At 39.0% G+C, this 22,299-nt stretch overlaps 1 protein-coding gene and 1 long non-coding RNA gene across 4 annotated transcripts in view; one reads left to right on the forward strand and one right to left on the reverse strand.

Moving 5' to 3' along the window:
- Positions 1-22,299, reverse strand: part of znf711 (zinc finger protein 711) — a 555,809-nt gene that overhangs the window by 521,669 nt on the left and 11,841 nt on the right. For 2 of the 3 annotated variants that reach the window (XR_013799704.1, XR_013799705.1), the window contains exon 9: positions 13,743-19,789. Coding sequence is in view for 1 of the 3 variants with exons in the window: in XM_079630253.1 (XP_079486379.1) it covers positions 18,612-19,789 (1,178 nt within the window). In the remaining 2 variants the exon portion in view is untranslated. Of the gene's footprint in view, positions 1-13,723; positions 19,790-22,299 lie in introns of those variants that run through there. The other variant, XM_079630253.1, reaches the window with a different exon arrangement.
- On the forward strand, positions 8,437-11,348 carry LOC307008356. Its single transcript, XR_013799792.1, has 4 exons — positions 8,437-8,913; positions 9,240-9,278; positions 10,035-10,144; positions 11,273-11,348. It is a non-coding gene; the product is annotated as an uncharacterized lncRNA (long non-coding RNA).

Consider the following 22,299-nt stretch of genomic DNA (forward strand, 5'->3'; position numbering starts at 1 on the left):
TAAGCCATTAGTCGAGTTTATAATAATTGAATTACTTATAATTACTTTTTTTAAACTTTTTTTAGCTTTGACTTACTTAATTACTTAAATAAAAAAATATATACAGAGGAGAATACTAAACCATAATGAGCGTTTAAAATATACCGCACTCGAGCACACACATAAAGCTTGCCGCAAAGCACCGGCAAAATTAATGATTATGAATGAGTCGGAAAAAATAGCAAGGAGACATTTGAATAATTAATTAATAAATTAGATTTTTCTGTGTCAGTGTCGGTGAAAAAATTAAGTTGATGATGCTGACTTGTCATCTCTGAAGTAGTGAACACACCTATGTAGAGAAATATATCTTTCAAACGGAACACGTAAGCAGAGTTTCTTTTCGACATTTGAAGCTTTTACATAGATATATTTCCCATGTCTGTGAGGCAAGTAATCAAATACAGAAATGCTCTGCAAATACTCACAACACAGCCAGATACAGAAACGCACTGCAAATACTCACAATGCAACACACACTGCAAATACTCACAACACACACTGCAAATACTCACAACTCAACCAAATACAGAAACACACTGCAAATACTCACAACACAACCAAATACAGAAACACACTGCAAATACTCACAACACAACCAAATACAGAAATGCACTGCAAATACTCACAACGCAAATACAGAAACGTGCTGCAAATACTCAACACACTGCAAATACTCACAACACACACTGCAAATACTCACAACTCAACCAAATACAGAAACACACTGCAAATACTCACAACACAACCAAATACAGAAATGCACTGCAAATACTCACAACGCAAATACAGAAACGTGCTGCAAATACTCACAAAACACTGCAAATACTCACAACACACACTGCAAATACTCACAACTCAACCAAATACAGAAACACACTGCAAATACTCACAACACAACCAAATACAGAAACACACTGCAAATACTCACAACGCAACCAAATACAGAAATGCACTGCAAATACTCACAACACAACCAAATACAGAAATGCACTGCAAATACTCACAACGCAAATACAGAAACGTGCTGCAAATACTCACAACACACTGCAAATACTCACAACACACACTGCAAATACTCACAACACAACCAAATACAGAAACACACTGCAAATACTCACAACACAACCAAATACAGAAATGCACTGCAAATACTCACAACGCAAATACAGAAACGTGCTGCAAATACTCACAACACACTGCAAATACTCACAACACACACTGCAAATACTCACAACTCAACCAAATACAGAAACACACTGCAAATACTCACAACACAACCAAACATACTGCAAATACTCACAACTCAACCAAATACAGAAATGCACTGCAAATACTCACAACACACACTGCAAATACTCACAACACACACTGCAAATACTCACAACTCAACCAAATACAGAAACACACTGCAAATACTCACAACACAACCAAATACAGAAACACACTGCAAATACTCACAACACAACCAAATACAGAAACACACTGCAAATACTCACAACACAACCAAATACAGAAACACACACTGCAAATACTCACAACACAACCAAATACAGAAACACACTGCAAATACTCACAACACAACCAAATACAGAAACACACACTGCAAATACTCACAACACAACCAAATACAGAAACACACTGCAAATACTCACAACACAACCAAACATACTGCAAATACTCACAACACAACCAAACATACTGCAAATACTCACAACTCAACAAAATACAGAAATGCACTGCAAATACTTAGCCTGGGAAAACCCAGACCACTTCCGGCAAATTAAGATTTGCTCTGCAAGTGGGTCTGGCAAAGAGCCCATTGAAATCCATTTCCAATCCGTCGAAATCGCGGCACCAATCAGAAACGTTGGGGCGGGCTTTAACCGATGACGACAGAGCAGAGACGGTGACGCAGATTTTGTACATTACAAAGATGGATGCCGCCGTGGAACATCACTCGTTCGAATCAGCTATCGCGTCTGTTTCGCATCTGTCGATCCCATCGCTTCGCTGTCTTGCTCGTCCTTTAACCATGACCTATACACTGGCAAATCGCGTTCAAATCGCAATATAAATGCCTTACAACGGGGCAAAATGCGATCAGATCTTGATGTTTTATGTTCGACCGCCAATCCTAGATGTTTCAGTCGGTCTGAGATGCTATTCGTTTTTCCAAATGTTGCAAAAATGTTGCTGGAGTGGCGGTGGACACCAGCTATTAACATATTTTTTTTTACAAAAACGGCAAAAGTCGTCAGAAGCCATTGCTACATCTTCCTGAAAAACACAAAACAGAGAATTGCTGAGAGTCTCAGATGTTTCTCCGTCGCTCTGCATACGTCATGTCCTTCATCACTCTGATTGGTTTTAGATCTATCCAATTGCGCCCAGAGCCATTTGAGCGACGTCCGTTGGTGACGCCCCTGTGGAAATGAATTGTCTATGGAGCTTTGCCAGACCCTAACTCAGTTACAACTGAGAGTGGTCTGGGTGTTCCCAGGCTAGCAAATACTCACAACACAACCAAATACAGAAACACACTGCAAATACTCACAACGCAAACAAATACAGAAACACACTGCAAATACTCACAACACAACCAAATACAGAAACACACTGCAAATACTCACAATGCAACCAAATACAGAAACACACTGCAAATACTCACAACACAACCAAATACAGAAACACACTGCAAATACTCACAACACAACCAAATACAGAAACACACTGCAAATACTCACAATGCAACCAAATACAGAAACACACTGCAAATACTCACAACACAACCAAATACAGAAACACACTGCAAATACTCACAATGCAACCAAATACAGAAACACATTGCAAATACTCACAACGCAAACAAATACAGAAACACACTGCAAATACTCACAACACAACCAAATACAGAAACACACTGCAAATACTCACAATGCAACCAAATACAGAAACGTGCTGCAAATTCTCACAATGCAACACACACTGCAAATACTCACAACACAACCAAATACAGAAACACACTGCAAATACTCACAACGCAAACAAATACAGAAATGCACTGCAAATACTCACAACACAACCAAATTCCCAAAAGCATTGTTAGCCAACTATGTTCGCAAGTTCCGTCGTTATCAGCATAGTTCAACGAGTCAGTGTTTCCCGAAACCATCGTTCCGACGAACATTCGCAAACAGCATCACAAACTTGTGTGGTTGTAACGACAGCTCTCGGCCTGTGGTTAGAAGCAGAGTTTCTAGTGTACATGTGGACTAAATCCATTCTTATCTTGAGCAAAATAAGCAAGCTGACATTCAGTACAATCTGTATCTTTTATTTAGAATACATAAAAATGTAATTTACGTCTTTAAGTTTGTCAAGAGATTTAAAGCACCGTTTTTGAAGACTGCGCATGTGCGAATGTGCTCTACTATGTAACAAGCCTATGATTGAATCTGGAAATAAAGTGAAATAACTGAGAAAAAAAAGAAATAGTCCTCAGATGCCTTGTCTGTGATTTATATAAAAACATCTAGCGTTAATTCGATCTCAAACTGTTTCATTAAAATAAGTTATTACTCCACCACCGCCGTCGGTGTATGAATGAGTGAGAGAATGGGTGAATGAGAGGCAAATTGTAAAGCGCTTTGGTGGCCATGGGTCTATGAAAGCGCTATATAAATGCAGTCCATTTACCATTTTTACCACGTGCGTGACGTCATAAACCAACGTGGTTGAACGACCACTTTGCAACAATAAGGTTTTGGGAATCAGTCGTGACTAGCTAGTTGTTTTCTCCAACGATGCATCGTACTATGATAGTGAAGCAGCGAGTTATGTTGTTGTACGTGAAACGCATCCCAGGTTTGTCACTTGAGGTCCCCTTGAAACATTTCTGTGGCATTTGCGGTCTTTCTGTATTTGGTTGCTTTGTGAGTATTTGCAGCACATGTGTTGTTAAACTGATTTCTTAATTTGCTGGTGTTTCTTCTATTTGCAGTGTTTTCTTAAGTTGCAGCGTGTTGAGCTCTATCGACCACCAATTACCATTAATTAAGTGCGTTAAACCTATTATATTAGACATTAACTATTTATAGTAAGTGTTCCTAAATGTTTACAAATATATTGAGCACGAATGAGTATTGATTAACTTTTCATAAACATTTCTTTACTATTAATTGATAACTTAATGTTTTCATGAAGCATTAAATTAACCCCTTTACAGGTTTAAAATCAGACTGATCTCATTGTTTATACATATATTTGTATGTTGTAACATTTACAGGACAACATTTTTGTATGTTTGGATAAATGCTGAAACACAAAACACAAAAATACAAATACATTGAGTCAAAACATTATGACCATCTTCCTAATATGCTGTTGGTCCTGCGTGTGCTGCCAAAACAGCACCGACCCGCAGATGCCTGGACTCTACAAGAGCCCAGAGGGTGTCCTGTAGTTTCTGACACCAAGACGTTTGCAGCAGATCCTTCAAGTCCTGTGAGTTGCGAGGTGGAGCCGTGGATCGGACTTGTTGGTCCAGCACATCCCACTGACGCTCAACTGGATTGAGATCTGGGGAATTTGGAGGGCAGCGCGACACCTAGAACTCTTCACCATGTTCCTCAAACCATTCCTGATCAATGTGTGCAGTGTGTCAGGGTGCATTATCCTGCAGAAAGAGCCACTTCCACCAGGCAACACATTGTCATGAAGGGTGTACCTGGTCTGCATCAATGTTTAGGAAGGTGGCACGTGTCAAATGTACATAAATGGCTGGACCCAGGGTTTCCCAGCAGAACATTGTTCAGAGCATCACGTTCCCTCCACCCGAATCCTGGCCCTATCCCGTCCCCGGGTAAACGACGCACTCGTACGCGGCACTCCACGTGATGTGAAAGAAAACGGGACTCGAGACCTTACACTTCTCCAAAGACCAGTTCTGACACTCGCGTGCCCATTGTAGGAGCATTCGACAGTGGACATAGGCACTTAGGCACATCATAGGTATTAGATTGGTCTGCGAAGCCACATATGCAGCAGAGTGTGATGCACTGTTTTTTGACACATTCCAACCTTATCCATCATTAAAATGTGTGACTTGTACCACAGTATACACCCTATGCTTCCAACACGTTGATTATGACAAGCTGATTGTTTGGTCACCATCTAATCTACCCAGACCTTGATATGTGGTCTTGTTAGGAGATGATCGATGATATTTGCTTCACCTGTGTGACTGGTCATAATGTTTTGGCTCATCAGTGTATATATTGTAGATCCCTTAAAGGGATACTTCACCGATTAGCATTAAGCTTTGTATCAATAGAAACCCGGTAGTATTTTCGAATGACTGTGCTTCCCTCCCTCATGTCCACCTGAGGCGAGAGATTTCTGTATTGTGTGCCTGGGAAAAAAACGCAGATGATGCAAAAATCGCCATTTAGCGTCATCGGAGGCTTTTTTGGCCAGAGGCTAGAGACTACAGCCAGTAGTAGGAGCGAGTTCTGCATGTTTTCAAACTGCCCATAGCGCTGTACACCTGTACGAGCCGCAATACAGCGAGGAACCGTTGCAGATGATGAGGAACAAGAGGCGGCCGGAGCAGCTGCTGCTGCAGAGAAGCAAAACCTGCTTGTATTTCAATTAATTTATCAACTAAATCGTCACAGAGACTCACAATAAAACCCTGTCTTTTCAGTTTCGAGTCAACTAGTAGCCTAGTTGTATCATCTCCTCCGATACTGGCCTTTGTAACCGGCAGGCGTGGCCAGAGACAATTTATATAAGAGACATGCCACTTCCTCAATCCTCAATACAACTATATAAGGAAAACCCGTAACGGCAAAGATGACGGTTGTATGCACATGTCCCGCCCCTCCCGCTGGAAAGCCAATCATCTGCTTTTAACAGTCAAGCCGGGTTTCTATACATGCAGTTTTTATGTCCCGGTGAAAGTGCAGTTCTGACTCTCTGCCCATTCATTTAGATAGGAGCCTTGTCTTGTTAGTCCGAAATAGCTGCCCGGAGGCGTTGCCAAGATGGCGGCCGAGTGGCACGACTTGCCTGAACGGACTTTGGCCTCGTAGGGCAGCGAAGCAAGTGCATTCTGGGAGATGTTGTCTTTCATCCACATGAGCAAAAAATACATTTTCTGGCTTTTCTTAGTCTAGAAGGCACCAACTTCTAAAATAATTTCACATTTATACTACATAAATGACCCAATTTAAAAACACATTCATCTTTCCAGGTGTGAAATATCCCTTTAACCCTATGCCCAAACCTAAACCGTAAAAAAAAAAAAAACAATTGGCAGAAAAATATATACTAATTTGACAATAATTTTACAATAAACAATTACATAGACATTGTTTAGCTATTAATCACTCTCCTGACTAAACCACAGCTTCTCTCATCAGAAATGTGATTGAAAACAATCTCAAATTCAATAGAAGGAACAGATTCATAACATATATTCAATATTCATAGATTAAATTGTAAAGATTTGTATGGTTGTGAAGTTGTTAATACATAAATTATTTACAGTTTAGATGCTGTCAATACACCAATATTGTGTTTTTGTGACTATGCAAATGTAAATAAATGTACATGTAGTAGAACCACATTTTATGTTAAATGCATACAAATATTTATGAGATCACCTTGTTAAAATACATCAGTTATGGTTGATACACAGAATAAATAAATAAACTCTTTACATAAGAGATAATTTAACAATGATTTTTGTAAACAACATTAATGCAGAACTCTGTATTTGTACTTGTCACGCTATGTCATAATTACTGATATTTTCGAGATGACAACATGACGTATACTCGAGTCTGAGCACGTCCTCACACTGGGAATTATGCACTTCTAATGAAACATACAATCCAACGCCTAAATGAATCTGCAGCAGTCGAATTATATAAGTTGGAGCTCTGAGAACAATCCCAGTTTACAAGTTCAAGCTCTACAAGAACGTGAACACTTTTTACAAGTTGAAATCTCGTAATCTCTCTATAGAGATAGAACAGAGTAGAATGAGGCATTTATATAGCGCATTCATATGTACTACTGTACACCCGAAGTGCTTTACAATCATATCAGGGGATCTCTCCTCAACCACCTCCAGTGTGCAGCATCAGTACAACGGCGCCAGTGCGCTCGCCACACACCAGATACAGGTGGAGAGAGGAGAGAGAGAGCGATAGAGCCAATTCAGTGGATGGGGATTATTAGAGGCCATGATTGGCAAGGGACGTCAGAACGTAGGCTCACTATTGGCCAGCATCACACACATGACCAGCGTCGACCAATAGTGAGCCTACGTTCTGATGTACAACCCAGAAGCGCTGCGCTGTTACACTACGTGAACTCACTCAGAGGCTCACACAGAAGAAAATTAATAGTTGAATAAAGTCGTTATTTTTGTTTCGTTTTCGCACAAAAAGTATTCTCGTCGCTTGATAAACTTAAGGTTGAGCCACTGTAGTCACTTGGACTATTTTAAAAATTGTCTTTACTAACTTTTTTGGCCGGCAAGTTTCAATTACAATAGAAGCCTATGGAGGAGTGAGACAGCTCTCAGATTTAATCAAAAATATCTTAATTTGTTTTCCGAAGATGAACGAAAGTCTTGCGGGGTTGGAACAACATGAGGGACAGTAATTACTGACACTAACCCTTTAAACAATGTGCAGACTACAATATATAAACTATGAATTGAGTTGAAAAGCAATTAATTTGTCTGCTGTGGAAAATATGTTGTCTGCAAGCTATTTGTTCGAGTAGCCTTTCCTCTCAATGTCAGTTGTGAGACTGCCACAGAATCCCCAAAAGTGTTATTTGACAAGCCATTCTGGAGCCTAGCCATGATTAGCCAATGATGGCACCTCGAGAATGTGCACAGCAAGAGTCTAACACACACACACACACACACACACGCACGCACGCACGCACGCACGCACGCACACACACACGTTTTGAAGGTTGTTTCATGTAGACTTTAATTGGTAGAATTGTTTGCTCATTCCTCACACAACACAAGGATTTCAATCAAATAATTGACTTCCTTCATTCTGAGCTATATATTTTCAGTGATTTGTAGTTAGTTTGAAGTCATTTCACATTGGTTCAGCTTTCTGGCATATGGCTACACAATCTGATATATAATGTGAACCCTGGACCCAGAGATATGAACACTACACTGCTACTGCTACTGACTTTTAAAGTAACTTCATTTTCAGGTGGACAGCATTTGCTTTGAACAGCAGTTGTACAGGAAATATGAGATCGATAAATTGACTAAACACAGTATTTAATAAAAAGAAGAAAACAACTGATGGCAAAGGTCTGTCTGTATAATCCAAAAACAACTGATGGCAAAGGTCTGTCTGTATAATCCATAATCATTCAGTAACTCAGACCTAAAACACCAACCTGGTAGACCTGGTTTACTCAGGTGTTGCATTTAACATCTGTATGGCTATTCAAGTCAAAATAAAGATCATCGGGCAGATCAGATTGACCATGCTTACCTGTACAAGTCTTATTTTGATGTATACTTGGCTTTGTTCATTTTTACGTTTCGGGAATGACTTCAAGGCATTTCCTACACTGTAAAATATTTCCAGGATTTCACAACATATAACTGTAATATTTCACAATAAATTGCAGTATTACCAATTCACAGGCTTTAACTGTGATATTTCACAATATAATACTGTATTTAGACTTTTATTGTGAAAATAATGCAAGGCGGGACTATTACAATAAACTACTGTGAATTCCGTCTTTTTCGCGCTGCAACTGCGTCATCTGAGCTCTCATCTCCTCCGTGCTCTCACTCGATGGATTCAGCGGCCGGTAAGTGTTTAAAATATCAAACTTTGCCATTTTGGTGGCAGTTTTTTTATATGATAGTGCATGTTATTTAAAAGTATGAACCAAATTAGCGTTTGTTGTAGGTGCTGTTGTCATGTTTTTGTAACTTAGCCGAAGCAGACTCGCGTCTAGGTTTGAGCGCGCAAATTTGAATGAACAGACGTTGGTTGTAGTGTTAACGTTAATTGTACCGTATTAAGTTAGTAACGTTAACTGTGAGACACGTTAGCTAAAGTTACATCGTCGAAATTTTTACTTTTGCTTAATGCTTTTCTTAGTTTCTCTAACAGCGTTCTCTTTTCCCACAGCATTTTTCTATGGTGACCACCGGGAAATAAAGTTATAAGGTAAGCTGTGGCCTTATATGTGGGTATGACAGTTATTATCAACTATAGTGTTGTGAATGTGGGCAAATAAATGCTCAAATACAGTTCAAATTTCATAAATTCATCTCAAATTAGTAACGTTAGCTGAACTTCATAATTTTCTCCCCTGCTTTGTGTGTGAAACGGAGCAGCCATTTGTCTGTCTCGTCAACAGAAAAATGAAGTGTGTTGCAAAACAACTGGATGCTTTTATTGTGAAAAAGATATAGTAAATTAAATGTTTATCACTGAATTAGTGGAGCTTCGTTAGTTGTGCTATTCTACATTAAAAACAGGTCGACATCTGGAGATAATAGGAGCCATTTTGTCTGAACGGGTAATAACGTTAACTAATTCTAGGAGGAAGAGTACGTTCAGTTACAAGCAGAAACAGACATAGGGAGATGGACAGGCCAACATGCTCTTACGCCATCCTCTGCAAACAGTACGTGCACGTTGTTGTGTGCATAATGCTTGACCTGGGTAAATCACACACCTCTACTTTGTTGCCAGACTATTTTTGATGGAAAAATGTTTTTCAGTTGCTGTTTTTAATTTTATTTAAATGTTTGCTGTTTAACTAAATCAAAGTAATGTCAGCTTGTTAAAACTGAGCTAACTTTAGTTTAGCTTTGTACTGTAAATCCAGTGACCCACTAAAGGTGGTGACTGGGACTGACACCTTTTTCATCCCACTTGAATAAAACTAACAGCTTTCTTCTGTCTTTTTGTTTATAGGTGCTTCTTGGGCATCAACCCAGAGATGGCAGAGGCAGAGAGGACACATAAACCAGCAAGTCTGCACACTGATCAGGGAGCTCTTGACTTTGAACGGATGTCAATCTAATGTAAGCAATCTAAACTTCAGAGCGGACTAACGAAACACTGTCTCTGTGTTAAGCTAGATATAGTTATGCAGTAAGATGTTTATTGAAGCTATTAAAGGGTTAGTTCACCCACAAATTAAAATTCTGTCATTAATTACACTCCCTCATGATGTTCCAAACACATATTTTGTTCAACACAAATTAAGATCATTTTAAGAAATCTAAGAGCTTTCTGATCCCGCCTATAGACTGCAATGTTATAACAAAGTTAGTAAAAACATTGTTAAAATAGTCAACTATAATAGTCCACTAGTCCAATATAATAAAAAAGTGACCACAGTGGCTCAACCTTAAGTTTATCAAGCGACGAGAATGCTTTATGTGTGCATACTTTATTCGACTATTCATTTTCTTCTGTGTGGGCCTCTGAGTGAGTTCATGTAGTGTAACAGCGCTGCGCTTCTGGGTTGTACGTCATCAGGTAGGCTCACTATTGGCCAGCATCACATGCATCACACACATGACCAGTGTCGGCCAATAGTGAGCCTACCTGATGACGTACACCCCAGAAGCGCTGCGCTGTTACACTACATGAACTCACTCAGAGGCCCACACAGAAGAAAATGAATAAAGTCGTTATTTTTGTTGTTTTTGCGCACAAACGTGTTCTCGTTGCTTGATAAGCTTAAGGTTGAGCCACTGTGGTCACTTCGACTATTTTAACGATGTTTTTACCAACTTTACTAACTAACTTTCAATTACACTTAAGCCTATGGAGGAGTGAGACAGCTCTCAGATTTAATCAAAAATATCTTCACTTGTGTTCCGAAGATGAACGAAAGTCTTACGGGGTTGGAACAACATGAGGGAGAGTAATAACTGACAGAATCTTAATTTTTGGATGAACTAACCATTTAACCACAATCATGTTACTTTCAGTCCTGTTACTCATGAAAAATAACAGGACTGAGTAAAAGTAACAGGAGTGAGTAGAGTCCTTGAGTAGAGTTTGTTGATTTAATATTAATTGATATAGTACTATTCACATGATTTATGAGTTTTACAATTGAAATTACTTAAATTGTAGACATTTTAGGATTAGTTTTACAATATGGGTAACAAACTTTTTGTCTTTCTTATCTTTTGTAGATAGTGGAAGGAATCCATACTATGCAGATGCCAGCTGCAAGGGAAGGAGCGAGACGCATGCAACACTCTTTTCCCACCCTAATTCTCTTTTCACCTCCTACGTTGTGAAGTACCATATCACATAGTAGACACATGCACACACATATTGACACACATTCCTGTTACCCAGTGTTAATTCCTGTTATTAAATTGTATTTTTCAAGTACCATTATCACATATTAAACATATGCATGCACGCACGCACGCACAAACATTCATGTTGCCCAGTGTTCATTCCTGTTACCCAGTATTTATTCCTGTTATTAAATTGTATTTTTCTTCTACAAAATAAAAGTTAAACCACTGTTTTTATCAGTTTTGTTGTTTGGTCCATAATTTTTGCTAAATCACAGTAATATAGACATTCACAGGTAAATACAGTAATTCTACAGCAGCCTACTGCTAAATTACAGTAATAAGAGACACTAACTGTAATTTCACAGTTAAATACAGTAATTCTACAGCAGCTTACTGCTAAATCACAGTAATAAGACGGCATAATTACTGTGAAGTCACAGTATGCAGCGGCCATTTCACAATTATTTACTGTAAAAATATTACAATATTTTACTGTGAAAGTCATGCAACTGGTAACCTGCAATTTATTGTAAATTTACAGTCAAATAATTAACAGTGTACAGTTTTATTTTATGGTCAGTAAAAGGTGCTGACCATTAAAAAAAAATTTCAACCACCTCTGGATGTCAAATCGAAATATTATGTGAACCGTCTTTTTTGCAACCTTGTTGTCAGTGCAATGTCTTGGTGCAGTTTAACAGCAGGATTGTTTCTATTAATCAATTAACATTAAACTACAAATTATAGTGTTATAATATAGGAACAATAGTGACAGGGAATCTATTAATAGCAATATCTTTTATATTTAGATTTCATAACCTCAAATATTGGTACTCAGCCAGTACAGTTCAGTGGGTGCCACTTAATAGGTGTCATTTAACTAGTTTGTACTTATAATAGAAATAAATAAATAATCATGCGATACAACGCACCTGGGCGGTATTCCAGAAAGCAAGGTTAACTTACCGTCACGTATAAACACACACACACACACACGCCGAATCCAGGAGTCACAGGTGCGAAGAAGCATCATGCCACACTTCTTTCATTTAATATAATCTCTACATATTGTTTTATTACTTTGAACTATATTGCATAATTATATAGTTTGATGCTAATTATAAATGTAAAAAAAAGGTTGATTGAAAAGGGGTCTTAGATTGCAAATGTAATATGGCTGTATAAGATCATGTTTGTTTAGCCATTTTCCTTCCACATTTCTTGAAAGGTGAGATGTATCACAAATGTATTTTTATTATAGAAATACATTATATAGAAAACACCACGATACAAAAAAATAATAAAAAAAACCTGTTGAGTGCAGATCCTCAATGTGTGAGATTAGAATAAAATAAAATAAGAGTTACTTTGTTATAAACATGCTCTATAATAAATATATGTATATATCTATTAGGGCTGTTGACGTTAATGCATTATCATGCGATTAATTCAAAATCCTTAATGCAATAAAACATTTAAACAAATAAAGTACTGAAGCATGCACAATTGCATCATTAATGTCATACATCAGGCAGTTTAGATGATCTAGTCCAGAGCATCTAGAATGGCACAAATTACTGTCTTTTTGGAGTCTCCAAGTGTTTTTGGAAAGACACCTAAATATACCTTAAAAACATATCTTGCAGAAAATAAAGTTTTGTGCGAAATGTCCATCAAACTGATGGTTTACTTTGCCGGATATAGCAAATGATGAACGTATTAAACAAGATAAATGGTGTAAGCTTAATTTCAAGTGTGCAATTACATTTTCAATATATTGACAGCCCTTATATCTGTATAATATAATATTGTGTGAAATCTGTCACACTCACTGAGCCTCTGAAGTGAACTAACCCTGGGACATGAGCGGCTCCAGCGCAGGGTCAGTTCAGAGAGTAAGTTGCCATGGATACTTGCCCTAAAAGTTACCTCAGGTTTTCGAACCGAAAGTTGAGTAATCCGCTCATCGTAAATCACATAACCTGCTTTCTGGAATACCATCACCATCACAGTGCATGTGTAAGTACGTGAAGGTACTTTTACACAATAGGTATCAAATGCTTGTTGTAGAGTTAACACACCAGGAGTAGACTGGCTATATGTGACCCTGGATCACAAAACCAGTCACAAGTCGCACAGATATATCTGTGGCAATAGCCAACAATACATTATACGGATCAAAATGATCTATTTTCCTTTTATTCAAAAAATCATGAGGATATTAAGTAAAGATCATATTCCATGAAGATATTTAGTACATTTCCTACTGTAAATATATAAAACATTTATTTTTGTGAGTGAATGCAGCACAATCGTGAACATAAATGCACAACTTTAAAGGAGATTTTTGCACCCTCAGATTCCAGATATCAATGGAAAGCGTATTTATTCTGTGACTGGTTTTGTGGTCCAGGGTCACAATTGTCAAGCATTCTGGAGAGTTCGGCACATTGTGAACTGAGGGATGATGCTGGGAACAGTTGAAGAAGTGCACCAGACAAAAACTCAATCAGCTTCCCATCGTGTGCATCAGTGGCTCTCAACATTTAGGACTTTTCCACTTTAATATTTAAAAAGGCTCCATGACAAGTAAGTTTTTCATAACTTACTGGATGAGGATTCTAAAAAATATGTTTTACTCAATATTTCAACCCAAAATATTTCTATATTTTGGAATAACTGGAAATGTATTTTGTTTTCATTTTAATTGAGATCCCTGGTTGAGAACCACTGGTGTACATGAATTGAACAGTGGTCAAGGACTGTCTCAGTTAATATCGAGACACATGACTATTTACGGTGACATGGCTACATATTTGCTTTGAAAAAAACACTGGAAATTTTCAATAACAGGCAGCACCAAATTTTCAATTTTCCAAAGTTCACTACCTGTCTAGATGTGTTCATGCTGACATATAATTAACCGTTTGTCTTTTCAAATCTTCTATCACATGTCAGGATGTCTATCGAGTGCTGATTTGTTTCAAGCTTCAGGATTTCTGTTAAGGAAACCGTGATCCTCAAAAACATGAAGGATTGTGCGATTGAGAGCCCTTAAAGCGAGCCCTGACTACTGAACTAGGGAGCTGAATGAGACACACATAGTAAGGTTATAGAACAGTGACAGAAGAGTATTTATGATTAACTTTAATGGCATAATACAACACTTATAATAAGCAGATTAAAACGGTTTCCATTGAATTATTTAGACTTGTGTTAATCGGGTTACATCTGAAAAGTGCTATTTGCTAAATGCCAAGGAAATACCTGAGTGTGAACATTTCTGAAAGCAAAAGAATCCTTTTTGAAAAGCATTTATTTTGATTCCTCCTCACCAGTAGTCCACCTGTCGCCAATACCAGAAAGAAAATAATTTAAATGCATGAATTTTATTTTCATGAAGAATGTTAATCTCCAACCACAACTGTACCAAACACAGCAACATCTAGACATGTTTCTGCCCAACCGCTGCCTGTACAGGCGAGTTTCCAACTATGGCTGGAATAATGCAAGAAGCCACAACAGCAACGGACCTCATTCACAAAACACGAGCAGAACCAATTTGTGAATCGCTCATAAAACGATTTCGCAAACTGCTGCATCTATTCAGTGCATCAATTGACGCAAGAATGGTTATACAAACTATATACACCCACACAGAGTTCTCCTTGTGATTCATGAATGACAGCCTGAGCGTAGAGTTGTCAAAAGCACCGACTTTGGTACCAAGTGGGTAATGAAATTTGAAAAATGTGACGATACCAGCATTTCCCTTTTAGCATTTTGAGCACCGTTGAACGGATTCTTAAACATCTCTGATTGGCTATTGTGTTCACTCGCTCAACATGTATGTCTCTGATTGGCCATTGTGTTTACGCACTCAACATATATGTCTCTGATTGGCCATTGTGTTCACGCGCTCAACATATATGTCTCTGATTGGCCATTGTGTTTACGCACTCAACATATATGTCTCTGATTGGCCATTGTGTTTACGCACTCAACATACATGTCTCTGATTGGCCATTGTGTTTACGCACTCAACATATATGTCTCTGATTGGCCATTGTGTTTACGCACTCAACATATATGTCTTTGATTGGCCATTGTGTTTACGCACTCAACATATATGTCTCTGATTGGCCATTGTGTTCACGCGCTCAACATACATGTCTTTGTTTGACTAAAACGTTAAAGATGTCTATTTACAACATGTTTTGGAAGCGTTAATTATTGTAGCCAATCAGAGACATATGTTGAGCGCGTGAACACAATGGCCAATCAGAGACATATGTTGAGCACGTGAACAATGGCCAATCAGAGACATATGTTGAGCACGTGAACAATGGCCAATCAGAGACATATGTTGAGCACGTGAACACAATGGCCAATCAGAGACATACATGTAGAACACATAAACATAATGGCTAATCAGATATGTTGAGCGCGTGAACACAATGGCCAATCAGAGACATATGTTGAGCGCGTGAACACAATGGCCAATCAGAAACATACATGTTAAACGCACGAACACAATGGCCAATCAGAGACATACATGTTAAACGCGCGAACACAATGGCCAATCAGAGACATATGATGAGCGCGTGAACACAATGGCCAATCAGAGACATACATGTTAAACGCGCGAACACAATGGCCAATCATAGACATATATGTTAAACGCGCGAACACAATGGCCAATCAGAGACATATATGTTAAACGCGCGAACACAATGGCCAATCATAGACATATATGTTAAACGCGTGAACACAATGGCCAATCAGAGACATACATGTTAAACGCGCGAACACAATGGCCAATCATAGACATATATGTTAAACGCGCGAACACAATGGCCAATCAGAGACATATGTTGAACGCACGAACACAATGGCCAATCAGAGACATGCATGTTTAGCGCGTGAACACAATGGCCAATCAGAGACATGTTAAGCGCGTGAACACAATGGCCAATCAGAGACATATGTTAAGCGCGTGAACACAATGGCCAATCAGAGACATATGTTTAGTGTGTGAACACAATGGCCAATCAGAGACATACATGTTAAACACGCAAACACAATGGCCAATCAGAGGTGTTTAAGTTCAACAGCGCTCAAAATGCTACTATCCACACATTTTTCAAAATTTTGACAACACTACCTGAGAGTCTGATGACATCATGTAATTGTGTACATAAATAAGGTCCCAAGGATCAAATGATAACGGATTACTTTGTAAGTTCTTGATCAATTAAACAATGTTCTGTTTTACTGCCTCTAACATAAAACAACCAATTTAATTGTGAATAAAGAGGTCTATCACAAAAGCAAGATTTACAACATGCATTATGATGAAAATTTAGTGATATTTTTTTTTCTGTGCAGACGACGAACCTTTAGAAGTGGCGTTTTGTAATTTCAAGAAACATAACTAATTGTTTTAAATCATCCACTTTCACTAATTTGTTGCAACGTCTTAAAAACACTTTTTCTCCTTATGACAGAGCTTATAATGGAGGCTTTTACATGACAGCATTGGAGTGAATGTTACATTAGGATGTCTGACAATAAAAACATGATTAAGAAGTACAACCCTTTCTCCACCTCCACCCATGAATGAAGTCCACCATGTACGGTTCGCTGTGAAGAACTACAGTTGCTGGGTGCTGATGTTAACTACTGTCATATTACAAGTCCATAGCTATGCCAATTATTAGAGCTAGATATTAAGACATGCCTCTTTTGATCGCTGAGGACTTTTACTGGCGGGAAGTTAGATGGCTTCTGGTTTAGGATAATGTGTCTATGTTTGCCCACCCACTAAAAAATAAATAACGCAGAAGTGACATTTTAAAAGCAAAATGTGCTCTTAATGTGATTTGCATTTGTTAATCTATACATCTATCATAGCACAATTGAAACTTGTTAAAAATATTCACAAATCGATTCATACTGAATTCAGTGCAAAAGAAATACATGTAAGGCATGACGCAGGAGATCCGAAATAATTGGCAGTATGTGCATGTTCGCCATGTTGTTAACGTTTCATTTTACATAAACATTGAATTTTGTAGTGGTATTCAGAAAGTTAACAACAAATCGCTTGATCCGTGAAGGAGCGCTCAAGACACTAGGATCGCAGAGAGCAAATGGTAAGGAAACGCTGGAGAGACGCACAATTTCAGATACCACAAAAGAAATTGCTCAAATTAACATCATGATGGGTTACAAAATGGTAAAAGGTACAGTAAAACCTGGACATACCAGTCAGTAAAATACATCTAATGATTTAACGACTTCACAGAAAAACAGGAAAGTGAGACCATAGTCAGGGTAGCGCCATATTTAATTTAGTTTTTTTGTTTTTTAAATAAAAGGCTGTGAGGGATAAAAGTACAACATCTGATGAAACATCTTTCCCAAAGAATTTCAGCAGACAAAACTTTTTGAAAGTTGCGAGTTTTAAAAGTGACATAATCTAGGATCTTTATACAGTGAATGCCATTGTAAAGTCTTTAAGTCTGGGCTCGTTTACATCTGCGTAAAATTCAATATGGCGTTCATCCTGACTAAGTCCTGTGATGATGCTCTGACCAGGAATATATCACCCATAAAAGAAAACTTTGTCATGATTTACTCCCCTCGTGTTATTCCAAACCCATCATCATTGTGCTGCTTTTTACACACAAACACACAACAGTACACAGTGACCAGGCACACAAAATGAGCCACATAGTAGCACAAACTCTACATTTATGACACTTATATGCTGATTTTTCATCATTTTTTAAACCATGACAGCCACTTGAAGGATGAACATCCTGCGAAACATCTTTTAAACTCTACGAAAGAAAGTCATAAATGTTTGGAACAACATGAGGGTGTGTAAATGACAACCGATTTTTAGTTTGTGGGTGAACTATCCCTTTATTAAAGGATGTGATTTGCTTACAGCAAAGTGGATATAAAAATATAGGCATTTGAGACCCTGAATGACTGTTTTCTGTCCTTTTCCTTTCCAGGGAAAGCAAAGACTGCGAGAGGTGTGACATTTAAAACTTTGACCATATTGTTAGCCACTTACGGTTACACGTCTCAGTTTTGATTTGTTTCTTTACATATAAGCGGATCATTAAATAAGAAGGTTGTTAAATGCAGGCCGTCTAAATGACGTGTGCAGCTGTAGCGCGTCGGATCTTGTGTTGGGGATGGAAGAGCATCATAGTAGGGTTTCTTTATGATGTCGCATTATATGTTGGTTCTTTTCCGACGGTCGCCTGAAACCCTTCTTGCAATAGTCACACCTGTGTGGATACTCTTTAGTGTGGATGGATATGACATGCCGTTTGAAACCTGAAGCGTCCGTAGTGTTGTACTCGCAATATTGGCATTGATAGACCTTGCGACCGCTGTGAGTCTTCATGTGCTTTTTAAGTTCGTTCTGATGCCTAAAGCCGCGCTTGCAACGCTTGCATTTAAATGGCAAGTCCTTGGTGTGAACGGACAAAATGTGGCGGCTTAATGTGAAGGGGTCCGAAGTCTTAAAATCACAGTGCCGGCACTGGTGTACTTTATTCCCCTTGTGCGTTTCAGCGTGTTTTTTCAGTTCGGAGGGTCTGTGAAAGCCCTTCTCGCACACATCACACTTGTGTGGAAAGTCTTTCGTGTGCACCGAGATGACGTGACGCTTCAAGTCACTGGAATTGGTGCTTTTGTGTTCGCAGTGCGGACACTGGTGAGTCTTATGACCCTGGAAAATCTCAGTGTGCCTCTGGAGCTCCTTGTCGTCGGCGAACGCCTGTGGGCAGTGGCCACACTTAAAGGGCAGTTCAGTCCCGTGTTTGCTCTTGATATGAGTCTTTAAGTTGGACTGATCGGCACAGCGGAAGTCGCAGTGCTGGCAGTGGTAGGGCTTCTCGCCTGTGTGCGTCCGCATGTGCTTCTTAAGCTCAGAAGGGTGGCGGAAGCCCTTGGCACACTCCACGCAGACATGTGCAAAGTTTTTGCTGTGCACAGCCAGCAAATGTCGGTTCAGGAGTCCCTGTTCGGCGGTCTCGTACTCGCAGTACTTGCACTTGTGCAGCTTGGGCTCCTTGTCGCGCAGTATGAGTTTGTTGGAGCTGAGCGGGCTGGCCTCGTGATAGCGCCGCGTGTACTCCGTGTACTCGGGGATCTTCTCGTTCTTAATGATGAGCTTGTGGCTTTCCAGGTGGTTGTGGAAACTCACCTTCTTGTTGGTGGTGAAGTCACAGTCGGTGCACTGGTACTTCTTCTTGAACATGTGGTCCGGGTGATTCTTCATGTGGCGCTTGAGGAAACCTCGTGATTTGAACTTCTTGCCGCAGATGTGGCAGGGGTAGACGGTCAGGGGCTGCCCATCAGGACCAATGATTACAGCTAAAACAGAGGAGCACATGCTGAAAATAGTCAGGTCAACATTTTACTTCTGTAGCGAGACAAAGGAAGGACTACTTCCCTTTTGAAACACTGACACCAACATCCTTTTTTAGAAAGGACTTTTGAGCAGGGTATATAGAGGTCAAGTTCACCCTCGAGAACATCTCAACGTCCCAGTGGTGATGCTTATTGTTCAATCTATCATTATGTGGTACCGTATATACCTGAATATAAGACAAGGTTTTTGTTCTAAAAATAGGCTGAAAAATGGGGGGTCGTCTTATATTTGCGATATAGAAAAAAATCACGGGGGAAAGGGAGAAATAACATGAAATAGTGACTGAAACGCGACCCATTAAGACAAAACCAGCTTTCCCTTCCAAGATGTTAATCTGCACAAAAATCCTGATAATTGAGCCGTCGTCTGATGAAATCAAATACACATAAGATAAAGACAATATCTGTGCTGTGATTTCGGCTATACTTGCATGTAAAATTAGAGAAGCAACATAATATCTGTGTTTAACTGAATTAAAACGCTGCTCCTCTCTGCCGCGCGAGACGCAGAGCGAGCGCGAGCGCGAGAGAGAGAGAGAGAAGTGCGCGCGAGAGACGCAGAGCGAGCGAGCGACCGAGCGAGAGAGAGGTGCGCGAAAGAGGTGCACGCGAGACGCAGAGCGAGAGAGAGAGAGAGAGAGAGAGAGAGAGAAGTGCGCGCGAGAGACGCAGAGCGAGAGAGAGAGAGAGAGAGAGAAAGGTGCGCGTGCATGCAGGAAGAGAGAGAATGAATTATCAGTGCTATTTTCAAATAAAGTTATTTTCTGTTGAAAAACAGATTTTTTCCACAAAAATCTATTTTTGTCCCAAAAATAAGTCTGGAAATGGGGGGGGGGGGGGGGGCGTCTTATATTCGGGTATATACGGTATTATTGCTCGATCACATGAAGGTTAACTGGAATTAATGCTCAGACACCCAGCGTAGCAATATTGCATACACGCTTGCAGTTACTTTTTACTAAATATGGGTCAACTACATAACAGAAACTCACATTTTGAAATGTATTATAATATGATTGAAAGAAAAATATTCAATGTTTCTCCTAAATTCCAAGTATTTTACTGCTACTATTATTTGTTTGTGTTAGATGAACACACTTCAGTTTCTAGTCTTCTAGTCGATAACAACATCACATATAGTTATGAAAATAAGGTTGTTACAATGCCAACATTTTAGATGACATTAATATCAATACCACTGATAAAAAGCTCAGCATCACAGCAAAAACTAATACTAGCCTAAGTAAAAAGTTCTCAAGCTTATTGAAGACAAGTAAACAGTAAGAACAAAGGACAAATAAATACAATAGGACAATGATACAAATGAAACAAAGAGTGCTTTACTGTTAGATAGACCTACCTGAAGAAACATTACAGAATCGAATGATCAAAATGTAAAACAAAATATAAAAAACACGAGTCATCTCTGTGTGAATTCAATACACTGATTCTTATTAAAGGGTAACTCGCCAAAATTTAACCTAGGCTCTTTTTGTTAATCTACCCGAGTCAAACTTTCGTGTAAAAGCATAATTAGAATGGAAACGCCACTTTTAAGTTTGACCGTATTTTCGTTTTCGGTCAAAATGCCTTTCGAATGGGAGTGCATGGGGCGCTACAATGATCAAAATCGCTACTTTTAAAACACTAATGCGGCTCGACACAACATGAAACTGTGCTGGAAGTGTCACCAGCGGCTCTACACATGAACTCCAGCATTGAGAACAGTGTTTGTGTACACAAAGTTTGCTAAAAAGAAAGGTTTTGTACGACTCACTTTATCAGTTAGTGTTTCCGGTGGCTGGAATTCTGTCAGTCAAAAGTAGTCGATCTCCGAATCCAACGTAACATGAGGAGAGTAAAGATGGAAAGCTCCTAAAGCTTGTTTCCATATAAATTGCCATGAGCCAAGTGTTATCATGCTTTTCATTGGAATAACAAGTTCCTGACATTTCCTCATATGGAGTCAGTTCATTACATTGCATTCGGAGATCGACTACTTTTGACTGACAAAATGCCGGCGGACGAAAACACAGTGAGTTGTTCAAAATCTTTCTTTTTAGTAAACTCTGTGTACACAAACAATTTTGTCAATGCTGGAGTTCATGTGTAGAGCCCCTGGTGATCCTTCAAGCACAGTTTCATGTTGTGTCGAGCCGCATTAGTGTTTTAAAAGTAGCGATTTTGATCATTGTAGCGCCCCATGCACTACCATTCAAAAGGCATTTTGACCAAAAACGAAAATACGGTCAAACTTAAAAGTGGCGTTTCCATTCTAATTATGCTTTTACACGAAAGTTACAAAGGTTCTTCAGTCAAGATCAGCGAGTGATTTTCTGTTTGTCTTTTGTGGTTTTATTATTATTAATGACACAGAGAGCAGCAGGTAAGCTGACGTAACTTTCAGATCTAGACTATTATCCTGACAAACATCCTGTTTTCACTCAACTGTT

Source organism: Phoxinus phoxinus (assembly GCF_949152265.1).
Source record: "Phoxinus phoxinus genome assembly, chromosome: 12".
Lineage (NCBI taxonomy): Eukaryota > Metazoa > Chordata > Actinopteri > Cypriniformes > Leuciscidae > Phoxinus > Phoxinus phoxinus.